At 42.7% G+C, this 13103-nt stretch overlaps 1 protein-coding gene across 2 annotated transcripts in view; it reads left to right on the top strand.

The window, feature by feature from the left end:
- LOC125903568 (adhesion G protein-coupled receptor A3) overlaps nucleotides 1-7600 on the top strand; it is a 243330-nt gene extending 235730 nt beyond the window's left edge. For both annotated transcript variants that reach the window (XM_049600560.1, XM_049600559.1), the window contains 2 exons: nucleotides 1458-1553; nucleotides 1784-7600. In XM_049600560.1, coding sequence (XP_049456517.1) covers nucleotides 1458-1553; nucleotides 1784-3212 — 1525 coding nt within the window. In that variant the 3' untranslated portion in view covers nucleotides 3213-7600. The remainder of the gene's footprint in view (nucleotides 1-1457; nucleotides 1554-1783) is intronic.
- Nucleotides 7601-13103: the final 5503 nt, after the last annotated feature.

The following is a 13103-nucleotide window of genomic DNA, read 5'->3' as shown; positions in this document are numbered from 1 at the left end:
GGACAGTTTGTTCTGCAGCCATCCTGACAGCTCCTCAGGAGCTGCGCTGCTAACAGGACAGCTGGTTCTGAGGGCAGTGATGCCATAACGAAGGTCGGAGTCAGTTCTGTTTGAAGGGATGGACAGAGGGTGGTAGTGCTTATGCACCACTGACTTCTTGCATCTGATGTGAATTCCTAGTAAGAGTGTGTTCACACTTTTAATCTTTAGTGTGGTTCGTGTGGAAAGAGGAAGCCAGACCCTCTTATACCCATGTTTCACGAAAATTATTGCACGTACATGTATTTTTTTAGACACGGGTAACCCCAATAAAAATAGGCTATAGACTCCTTTCCATTGTCAGTATGTCTTTCTGTGTGTGAGAGGAGTTTTTTGGTGTGGAAAAGTCCAGAAAACAGGTTAGTAAACAGTAGAAATCAGCACGGAAGCCAGTGAAAATGTTTAGTTGTTAGTTCTTCTTTATATATTTCTTATTTATTCAGTCTCTCAAATTTGCATTGATGTTTGAGTGCCGCTTTGTGGTGGCGCGTCACTGCATCTCGCCGGTGAAGGGGCTAAAATTAGTGCGCTGACCTGGGTGTTATGTTTCCATCAATGCTGATTAGAGCCAGAGTTGATGAATATCTGTAACTATGGCAGAGCCATTTGACCCTGGTGTAAATGATGATTGTAACCTTTCCCATTACATTAAAAAAAAATCAGATGTTACAGGGTGGTAGCAGGTTTTTATGCAGTGGAAACAGGACTTCACTTGAAAATGTTTGTATGTCGATTTGTCATTCAAGATCACTGCAAAATATCCCAGTCTAACTGTGTCTCAACCTCAGAATGAAAGATTCTTCAAGCGTAAGTGTATTCATGTTGACATCTGACTGTAAGAAACTTTTGATGCTTTGCAATCTAAAACCGAATTTAAATTCAATGTCTCCTACTCCACAAATCCAGGTTTCTCTTCACGTCTCCTGAGCTGTTATGATCAGCAGATGCCGAAAATTGCAGCAATGAACGCTGACAAGTCAATCATGCTTACATCGTCGGGAAACAGATTTGTTTTCAGAGTAAAAATCACACTTTAGTTTGCAGCAAAGAAAACAAACTGTAGGTGTGATCGCACCCGTTGAGTGTGATCACAAACACATTGACAAGCTCAAAAGTCATATTTGAGGGAAGTGGGGAAAGGATAGCTGACAGATATGTTCTCATGCCTGTTCCTTGGTGTCACTGTTTGTTTGTTGTGAGCTTCACTCGCTGCACAAGTCTGTAATCTTATTTGTCTGTTTGGACTGTATGGTTATTATCTTTCTCTTGTGTCTAAAACTGGTTTTCAATCATATTTTTGACAGCGCATTGTTGTAATCCAGATGTGAGATATGGGATTTGTAAATGCCTTTTCACGCCAAACTATCTTATGCTTTATTTTTCTCTCTGCCTCTGTTTGTCCCTCTGTCACCTCACAGATTTTATTTAGTCAGTGGTGGAGTGCCCCTCATCATCTGTGGGGTCACGGCAGCTGTCAATATAGACAACTATGGCAGCGGGGAGCAAGCGCCGTAGTAAGTCGGACATTTGTTTCTGCTCTCAAGGTTAAAGCACACACTGTGATGATGCTTTTTAAACAAGCCTGCATGTGTGCATACAAGACATGTGGTTATATTTGCTGTTTGCGCTGTGTGTACACTGCGCTAAAGCTTTCGTTGGAACATGTTAAACTAATTAATATATTCTACATAATATCTACATACATCTAAGTATTAAAGTGTGCTGGTATTCATGTGTGTTGCAGCTGCTGGATGGCATGGGAGCCCAGCCTGGGAGCCTTCTTTGGCCCTGTGGCCTTCATCATCCTGGTGACATGCATCTACTTCCTCTGCACCTTCATCCAGCTGCGGCGACATCCCGAAAAGAAATATGAGCTCAAGCAGCTGACGGAGGAGCAGCAGAGGCTGGCCGCCGTCGATGTACCGACCCACTGCCACCAGGGAGCCGAGCCCGGAGCCCTGGCAGCCCCAACTGGTGGGGGCCACTGTCCTGCTGGCTGCCCAGGCGTTCCCATCAACCCCGCGCTGCTGGCCAATGAGCACTCCTTCAAGGCTCAGTTACGAACGGCGGCCTTTACTCTTTTCCTGTTCCTGGCCACGTGGACTTTTGGGGCGCTAGCCGTGTCCCAGGGCCACTTCCTGGATATGATCTTCAGCTGCCTTTATGGTGCCTTCTCTGTCACCCTTGGCCTCTTCATCCTCATCCATCACTGTGCCAAGCGTGATGATGTCTGGCATTGCTGGTGTTCCTGTTGTCCCGGACGACAAGCCAACGCCTGCTCTGGCGCCCATGGGCCTGCTCAACCACGGCCCAAGGTCAACGTGAATGGAGACACCCCCGGGCACGGCCATGGTCACAGCCACTGCCACCATGACTCACCATGTCCAGGCAAAGCACTGATGAGCTGCAGTCATGGAAGTATAGGTCACTGTAAACATGCCACCCTTCCCTCCTCGCAAAATCACGTTACATGTTTGGCACCAGTGACGCCGTGCTGCGCCGCCCTGCATAGCCAGCAGCTGATGGAAGAGGAGCCGGCAGCTACACATGTGCTGCTACACGCTGACCCAGAGGGTTACCGGCCAGGGATCCAGTTGCACCCCTGCCTAAAGAGCAGCACCAGGACTAAAGGCCGTCACTTCAGCCGCCGGGGCGGGGCTGCTGCTTGTGGAGCAGGGGGTGAGAGGGAATACGCCTATCACATCCCCTCCAGTGTTGATGGGGGCAGCGTGCACAGCTCACACACTGACAGCCCCCACAGCACACATGAGCGTCACGCCCACATCTGTCCACATCTGGCCCACGAAGGCCACCATGATGGGCATCACACATGCCACGCCGCTGCAGCCGCCACGCACGAGGCCCTGGCATGCCATAATCCCTGCCACAGGCATATCTGCTGTGCCAAGGCAGACCTTTTCCCTTCCCTGTGCCCGGCAGAGGCCGGCGACACAGGCATGTTCCTGTGCGGCTGCGGCAAAGTGGCCGAGCAGGACCCGATGGCGACACATCACCATCTGGAGATGCATGCCCCGCGCAGACAATCCTACCCCCAGAACCCACCCAATCAGAATGGGATTCTAAAGGGGGGCCTGCACGAAGGACTCCTGTACGCATCGGACAGCACAGGGAATATACGCACTGGACCCTGGAAGAATGAAACTACTGTGTAGTGTGGGATACAGGGGAGATGGGCAGCACCCCTGCCTCGTCCCGCCAAAAATAAACCCTCGCCTCCCTTTCTAGAATTTAAAAAAAAAATGAATTGAACATTTTAAACATCACAATCAGCGTGGGATATTTTTATTTTAATGTCCTCATGTTTTTATGTGTGCTGTTTTACTGTACAGAAATCTGATATCATGTAAATGCTCCCTGAAGAGCATCCATACACAGAACAGAATCTCCTCCATCCAGAAGAATTTATGAATTGTGTGTCACATCATGCCATCAGATGTAATTGAAGGTATTTCCACTGTTCCATATTACTACAGATCTCTCTATATATATATACAAGAAAATGAATGGTTGTATGTATGAATATGTGTGTGTTCGTGCTCAAAGGCAACACGCTGCAAGATTTTTTTACACTTTGAATCTGAATCCATCCAATAGTCTACGATGACAGTGAACCTCCAGTACTTTAAAGGACTCTTGGCATCCATGTTTTAGACGACTAAACCAGCAATTTTAGACTTCATGGGTATTTTTGCCATTCAGTCAAGCAACTGTGAACATCTACTAGAGATTTTCTAAATAATATACAAGGATACTGTCGCTTGCCAGAGATGTATGTGGATGCCAGTTGAGTGGTGAAAATTCAAAGCAACAGAAAAAAGAGACGTGAAATTAAGCATCCTCTTCCAGGTTGGTATTGATCGTGCTGTCTGTATGATGTCTTCACTGTTGTGTCCCTTTTTTTCTGGAGAGAAGTAAATAACGGCAGCATCAACAGCGACAGCGTGGCCGTTGTGAATAGAGAGCTGGTGTCAGTGACTCATTGGATCCAGTGCAATTTTTTATTAACACTGTGCCACACAGAGCCAGGTCCTCACAGCGGGGTCATTGCCAAACTAGCGTGCAGGTTTTTTCATTCTCCAGCTCAGCTTGCACATGCTATCAGACATTTTCAAATCAGCATACAGGTCTGTGGAAAATCAAACACTCAAAAGGTTTTAGGATAAAAAGAGTGTCAATGTGATTAGACAAGAAACAACAAGATGCTTTGGGAAACCTGCCTGTCATATGTGTAGTACTGCCGGAGTGCATCAAACGACGCTTTACCACTTTTTTTTTCCTTATAAGGTAATATAATATCTGCAGCACACATCATGCAGTTTAAATTCATATACGTTATTTTAAGCACTTGAGACAGTACGAACAAATGGAATGGTTAGAGTTGTCATATTGACATTTCAGGTGTGTTGATTCACAGTGTCAACTTAGGCATTGAGTAACATGCAACAAAACATTCCACCTTAAGGTGCAGTGTGTAGGATTTAGGAGGATATATTGGCAGAACTAGAATATACTATACTGAGTAGTTTTCTTTAGTGTATACTCAACATAAAATAAGTGTGTTTTCGTTACATTAGAATGAGCTGTTTATCGACATAGGATGCGGGGTCCTTGTCCACAGAGATTGCCATGTTGCGTCAGTGACGAGGTGAACAGTGTAGGAGAGACCTTGATTTGTAATGTGAAACTGCTTTATTCAGTGTTTTCACAGGTTATAATCACTTGGTTTGTTTGTTTTTGGAGAGGAAAAACCTCTGTGGATGATTTAGCTCCTAGTAAAAACCTCCTGAACAATGAACATTGAAGAAAGTCTAACCGGTAGACATTTGATCTGGTTGCAATCTGCAATCTTCACCACTAGATGTCACTCAGTCCCCCTAAATCTTACTCACTGGACCCTTAAATGTTGCCAGTAGCTGCTGGCTGTAGCCTTTGAGCGGCACAGTGAATTTAATAAATTTTTCTTAGTCTATAGCTCTCTTACTGTTAACTGGTAAAGATGAAAAGGCAACAAAACATCCTTTACATTTATTTTATAATTTACAATGATATAACATGAGGTTAACAACAATAAAACCAGGTCCATGCCCACCTGGGGCTAGCTAACAGTTGTCGATGACTACAACATAGGCCCAGTTCCAAAACAAAATGCATCTGAGATGAGGGCCACACCTGTCCCCTAAAAATCCAGTCTGGCTAAATACTACTACCTACAGAGATAAAGGAGCATAATAGGACTTAAAGGTCTATGGTGTAGGAATCAGTGCCATCTAGTGGTGAGGTTACAGAATTTAAACTTCTCCCATGTGCAAAGCGTGTAGGAGTATACGAGTGACCGATGCAAAAATGCAAATGGCCCTGTCTAAAGTTAGTGTTTAGTTTGATCATTCTGGGCAACTGTAGAAACAACATGGTGGACTCAGTGTAAAAGGACTTGCTCCATTTGTAGATTTAAACAGCTCATTCTAAGGTAAACAGTATTATACACTAATGAAAACATAGTAATGAATGTTATATTCCATCTCTGCCAATATATATCCCCTTAAATCCTTCACACTGACAATTAAAAAATGTAATATTTACAACACAATGAAAGTAATCATAAATCAACATTTGATCGTGTGGCCAGTTACAGTTGACTAATCTAGGCCTCTGTATACTTGCCACCATTGGAACAGTGGTTAAATAACCTTTGAAACAAACCACAGCTTAATTGTACATGTGCGTGCATGCCGTCATAGGTGCGCTCCGGTACTTAAAAATAGCACTACACCCCTGCTGCCTGTGACCAATGTCCTATTATTTTCCCTCAATAAAAGCTAATAAAACATTTTAGCAAACCTCACCCACTATTTCCTAAAGCCACAAAGTGACACATGGCAGCAATTGGTGCAAATACTGCCCCTTTAAATTTTATTTACTTTTCATTTGTCTCCTGAAAGCCCCAAAGCATGCATGCCTTGTTGTAGGTAGCTATGCGCTATATTTCAGCCATGTAAATGAATGCCCATCCACAAGCATATGATTTGCCTCGACTGCTGCAGCTTGTCGTGTATCATTTTTCTCACACCTTTAGATTTAGTTCCCAACAAATACTGTATTATTTCCCAATGGTGACCAAGTTTATCTGAGAATCCAGTCTGGAAAATTTGAATGCTCTTGGTTTTGTGGTTCTGCTTTGGTAACTTGTGTCAAGAGAGGCCAGGGTTGAAGTATGGATTTTCCTTTTTTTTTTTTTTTGTTACCATGAAGGTCACATTCTCTTTGAAGAATTGCCACTCCAAAAGAGAAAGCAAAAGAGGCTCTGTATTGATTCAGAAGCACTTGTTTGTTTTATGAATGATGATATTGAGTGTGATACTCCCGGCAAAACCACTCAAACATTTCGTCAGAAAAGCCAAACTTAAAAAAAAAATATATATAAGAAAAACGCACACCCAAGCAGTGCATATAATCTCACAGCAAAACCCGCTCTCGCGAAACCACCTCGGCATGCACACCGTCTCTTTATCCATCCTGTGCACTCTTGTCTGTGTATATAGAATCAGTTTCTGATGAATTATTTTATATGAGATTTAAGATATTTAAGAATAAAATAAGTCTATATGTAAAGAAAGTTGTATGGGGAAAAAAAACCTGACCTCTCAATGTTAATACTCAGTATCTGAGTTTAGAAATGTCCTTTTCGTTTTCTAATGCCTTTTTTTCTGTTGCAATTTGAGTTGACTTCATAAAGTATGCAGACTCGCCATGTGTTGTGAGTTTATCCTGTCATATCAGAAATAGAAATGCACTACCCATAATAATGTTTGGCCTGTCAGAAAAGAATTTGTCACTTACAGTATGTTTATTATAAAAATGTTTGTTCAGACAGAACTATTTGAATTAAAAAAAAAAGTGACGAGAAAAGCGAAATATTTATGTGATACTCCCTTTATTTAGATGGCAGGCACTGAGTAGTGGAAGGAGGCCCTAGTAGACAGCAAAGATGATGCATGAACCTCATAGCTTTGCACAGGGCCACAAGTTATTTCCAGGGTCTGGGACAAAATGGGATATTATGGGCTCAACTTATGAGTTATAAAACAGTGGCCCACGATTGATCACACAGTGCGGGCTCCTTTGAGCCGCCTTAGATGCTGGCAGTCAGTGGCCCTGGCTTTATAGTTATTGGAAAGGGATTTGTAACAGTATCACAACAAAACATTTGAAATCAGCCTCTCCCACTAAACCCACATTAAACTGAGAGAACATTGGGCTAGGTTAATTGCTGTACAACATGTGTATTTGCTGGTGGTGTGTCTTAGAAGCAGCCTGAGCTTTTCAGTGTCTGTGAGACAATGTGTTTGGTATCATGGGCCACCGTAGGCCAACTTCTCTGTTGTCATCAGTAGCAGATGTACTGCCCTAAACAAGCTTGCTGACTTAGTTTTGGCTCACCGGATGGCTGCTGGAATACTCACCTGTGGTACTGTGACAAAACCTAAAGCCAGTTTTCACTTTTTTCTACATTGACACAGATTCCAATAAATGTATTTTTTCACCATGCAACGGATGAGAGCATCTTTGGCTTGTGTTTGTGTGTCCGCCGTGTGTGTGTGAGCACAGAGTGCATTCAACTTACATGACGATGAATGTGACTGAAAGAAAAAGCCTGTTTTGTTTTGTTTTTTTGTCTCAATTCTCGCTGTAATGTGTTTATTTCTTCTGACAGCGTGATGGAGATTGAGATGCCTTACAGAGCCACCACAGGGGAGGAATTCAAATGATACCAGGCTTGACTGCCGCTGTGTGTGTGTGTGATGTGTGTCCGTGTGTCTGTGTGTGTGTATGCCCAGACCTTGTACACATACATGCACAGGCGTCCACGTATGCTCACATCGCTCAGGAAATGAGACAGTGTGTCTTCCGTGCATCACAAATCACACCCAGGTTTGACAGGCCATGAAACGCCTGAGCACATTTAATATGCAGCTGGATTTTTTTTTTTTTTTTCCAAGGCTGCACGGCTCCCCCCTCCCTCCTTCCCGACCATCAGATTATTCGTCTGACTGAAAGCCATGTGAAATGTCAGACCCCATCTTTCCTTCTCCGTCTGCTATGAAGACCCAGACTGAACATGAATACTGCAGGGTGTCCATTAAAGGTGAGTCATGGACGTTTGAAGCCAGTATCTTTCAAAAAAAAAAAAAAAAAAAGTGCCAAATGAGCTGCCCTGGTGATTATATAGATAATGAGTATAAGGCTATGATGGCTTTAATTATCTGGGGTGTCTTTGAACCAATGAGTGTGTTTTTCCAGAAAGATGCTGTCACTTTAACCACAGAGGCTCAGTAAAGCAAAAGGATGCTTCTTCACCATGTGGTTGTAAGACTGCAGGCCGCGGTAGGTTGGGCCGCGGTGGTTGGCGGAGGGAGAAATTGGCCCAGGATGGCATCTGTTTCATTAAAAATTCATCTGCTTTTAGTAACACAGATGTGTGTTTATGATACAATTAACTGTGTTTTAATTTCCTGTTGTAATAAATAGGTGTGTAAATCGAGAGTATGAGCAGAGAGAGAGAGGGGGAGACCAAGGCCGTACCTAGGGAGTCAACACTGGGGGGCCAGTGGTGTCTGGAAGCCCCCCACTGCAGAAAAAATGGTCAAAATTCCTATTATCCTGTATTCTATATTATTTATCGTAAGAAAGTACAGCTATACAGTACATATAAAAGTATGCAATAAATGAAAACTACTACAATTATGCTGGATTTATACTTCAAATCTACGTCGTGGCCTGACATGTGCCTCCTGTCTATTTTTGTAAGCTGAAACCATTTCCCTCAGTGGAAACAAAGCTTTTATTTACTTTTATTTCACAGATAAAGATAAAGCCTCCACAAAATGACATTTTAAGTCTTGTTTGTGATTTATCCTGGCTTCATGTGGGTAAAGGAAATCTCCACTAGTTGCTAGGCTAATTTATACAATTTAAAATGCCATAAGCTTGTGCTAATAATGTTAGCATGTTGTATTTGTTTGGAAAACGTGTTTAGTATAAGACATTTATTTTGTCGGTGACCTTGTGAGCTGTAATTGAGACAAAAATTGTACCATTACCTTTGTTAAATGTTGCTGTTTTCCCTGGCTTCATATGAGTAGGAAAAATGTCCACTAGCCAGTAAGCTAAATTATACAATGTAAAATGCCATAGGCTCGCGCTAATAACATTACCATGTTGTATTTGTGGGGAAAATGTGTCCAGATTAAGTGCTTTTTTGTGAATCCTACAAGTAAAAATGAAGCCAATTTGTGTACTTGTGTTTGAAATTGTCTCTATTAAGCCATGATTAATGTGTATTTTGTATGTGTTTTGAATCATCTGCACTCCACAGCACTTCACAGAAACCCCACTGCTGACTCGTGTTTTGGAGATGTAACTGCGGAGTGACACAGACACACCACTGCACAAGTATAAATGCTCACAGCGGTGTAGCCCACGTGCACAGGCTACGGCGTAGGCTGATGCACATGTGTAAATCTGCCTTTAAGCCCCACCAGGATTTTGCAGGCTGGTTTTTGGGACTGTTGCGGCCAAATGTGCCTGATTTCACAGCAGCCTTTTTAAAAATTGCGATGCATGTTGTGATGTTTTTTGGCTTTTTTGTTTGTTTGTTTGTTTTTTTGGCAAGTGAATGTTGCCAAAAAAAGTTGTGATGCTCTCTCAAATTTGGAGCCCATTATCATGACCATTCATAGTTGCACAGGGTGGGGGGCAGCAACAGCTGAGCAGCTGTTGTTGCTGTGAGCTGCTCTCCCCTGCTCCCTCTGCCTGGTTAGCACAAGCTAACACAGCACAACGTGATCTCACCCCTACTCGTCATATTTTGCCACTTGGGCAAAAGCCCAGCAGCAGCGCTTAATATCCATCACTGACCTGGTAATCTCACAGCAACACCGAAATGGCTGGACTCTGTTGTTAACCTGGTGAATAACTGTTGGGTAACATTAGCTGTGTGATGCTAACAGCTCACCCTATCACTGTGTGTGTGTGTGACTCTGTCCCAGACACTGAGCTCTGATCCCGCAGCAATAGTCTCGTGATAAACATGCTGTGTGTAACTCTACAATGAAATGAGATTATAACTGTCTTAAATGGTCAAATATGTGGTAAAGTTGTTTTGACAGAATTGCAAGGTCGTGCAGAATTCACAGGGATTGGCTGAATTTGCGTTAATTGTTGTGATCACAACATCGTAACATCCTGGAAGAACTGTACTATCTACATAGATTACACGTGCAGTGCAACACAAGTGATTGGCACTTTAACACTCATATTACATTCTAGTTTTACACTTTTTCATACATTTGAAAGTAATGAAATATAGAGACATTTAAGTGTTTGACCTTGACTGTACCCACAGCAGTTCAGCGACGGCTTCTGCTGGGGTATGGCAACACCAGTTGGACAAACCATATGCAGAACTGCAGTACACCATAATAGAAGGAAGGAATGAGTCCTAAACCTCAAATTGAGTTAGCATTTTAGCACTCGCGGTTCCCTCGTCTCAAAGTCAACGAGTTTTTTGAATAGGCTTTTGGTTAGATGCCTGAAATAAGGTCTGTGGTTCACACATGCTTAAGAGACTTTCACGTTTTGTTCGAAAATATGTCACTGAAAACACCTCTCGTGAACAAGTGGCTCAATGAGACTACAGAATGTTGCCAATAGTGTAGTTTGTTTATAGCCTTGCATTAGCTTTTTACCTGTGGCGATTGCATTTAGGCTTCAATAATCATGAAAGTGGTGTTCATTTGTTAACATTATTATTAAACAACACATGTAACATGTATCAAAAACATGTGTTTGCCACAGAGCTTATTTTCAGCTATAATACAAAATCCAATGGAAAAATCCCATTGACTTTTGAAGAGGGAACAAGTGCGAAGCTAACTACCGCATCAGCCTACAGAATATCTTCATCCCTGGGGCTCTCTATATGAGAACCAGTAGTAATAATATGGCAATTTGTTTAGTTTAATTATGATTATGATTACATTTGCTAATGATTAATTTGGATGGCAGTGCATTGTTGCTTGCCATTGCATAACATTTTTTTTCTTTATGGGGATGTGTTCCCCCCAGTATATATTATAATTATTGCCATGTTGAAGACGAGGTTGGGATGTGCCTGAAAAAATGTACAAAATACAAAACAAAACATATGCTTCTGAGAAAACAATAAGTTGCACATATTCACACATATTTTTTTCCTGTGGGCACACATGAGTAATCAGATCTGGAATAACAAGCAGGAATTCATACATACAGCCGCATGTGATTTCAATGAGGGTTTCATATAATGATGTAGGAGCTGTACATGTGACGGGGGCATGATTTCAGAGTCTCTTTGTTGGTCTGTCTCTTGACATTTGTGAAAAATGCTTTTGTCTTTCATTGACAGAGAGTGAGAGGTGCTGATTCTAGTGTGTAGATCAACCCGACAACGCAAATGGATTATGTTTTTCTTTAATGTAGACACATGTATGCTTTGTCTTACGTAATCACAAATCATCTTCAATTTCTTATTGGCCGTGTTATCCTGTCTCTGCATGCCCTCGGCTCCCTCCCTCCCTCTCTCTCTTTTTACATTTGGCATGTTTAGTCGCTCTCTCTCCACCCTAATAACGAAGCCTGCTCCTCCGGCTCCAGCCTTGGCAGACAAGACTTGTGATAGAAGGCTGTGATCGTCATGCTAATGCTGTCCTTGACTTAAATAACATGCCGGAGACTCGCAGGGCGGGAGAGCGAGGCAGAGCCGCAGAGTGAACGGAGAGAGACAGAGAAGGGGGGGATTTGGATGGATAGTTTGAGGCTTACAGGAAGAAAGAAACAGAAGGAGTGAGGTGGTGAGATCAAAGAGGGAGAGAAGACAGAAAGAGGTGGGCAAAACTTCTTATTAGATATCATCACTTGGGTTCTTGGAAGCTACATTTCTAATGGGGGCTGTGTGTGTGTTCATGAAATCTCTCCATGTGTGCTGGGATGTGTGTGTGTCTAAGGCTACAAACTTAGTACATTCTCAAATGCCACAGAATAAGTCAAAAATTTTACCCATGAACAATCATTTACTGATCTTTGGAAGCATGACTGAGCCCGTGAAAACTGTTGTAGGCTGTAGTGTCATCTGTGGCTCTGGAGGAGCTTTGACAAGTCTGAGAAAATAACCCTGATGATGTCATAATTATGTCATCAGGGTTATTTCAGCTTGGACTTACAGGCCTTAAGTCCCTTCCAGACATGTTTTAAAGGTCCAGTGTGTAAGATTTAGGGCCATCTATTGGCAGAAATACAATATAATATTCATATCATTGTATTCATTTGAATATAACAGCCTGAAAATGTTAATTAATGAGCCATAATATACACACAGAGCAGGTCCTCTTCCACAGGATATGTTATACAGTAACCCAGTTTGTCACTGTAGTACTCTGGCACACTTAGCTTTCAGTTCTGCAACCTCACCACTAGATGACACTAAATCCTCCATACCGGACCTTTAAACTTTAGGCCCGTTTCCACTGAAGAAGTTCCTGGTACTATTTGGGGGGCAGGAACTACTACAGGAAAGTCCTCTCGCTCGGCCTTTTCAACCGCTGTGTCTCCACTGAGTATGAGGAAGGGTCCTGTAAAGTTACGGGCTCTGGATGTGACGTAATCGTTGCGCAACCATTTACCGGGGCGACGTAGGGATGCCATTAGCTGTTAGCCCTTAGCGGTGTCTGTAATAACTCACTAAATGGCCCGTGAAAAAAATATTTTTTCCAGCGGATGTCTTAGTTACAACATGATTGAACGGGACAACGGGAGGCTTTTAACAGATCACATCTTGATGTTAGCTTTGCTGCTGCTGTTAGCTGTCCCTGTCAGCTGATGCTTTCTAGACATTGTGATTCCCCAAAACTGAATAAATACCACACATATCAACACAAAACTGCTTTGCTAGCTCAATCATGTTGTTACTAAGATATCCACTGGAAAAAAATATCTTTTTCACGGGCCAT

This window comes from Epinephelus fuscoguttatus, linkage group LG16 (genome assembly GCF_011397635.1).
Source record: "Epinephelus fuscoguttatus linkage group LG16, E.fuscoguttatus.final_Chr_v1".
NCBI classification, from domain to species: domain Eukaryota; kingdom Metazoa; phylum Chordata; class Actinopteri; order Perciformes; family Serranidae; genus Epinephelus; species Epinephelus fuscoguttatus.
Note: the sequence above shows the minus strand (reverse complement) of the source record. Positions and strands in the feature narration are given on the sequence as shown.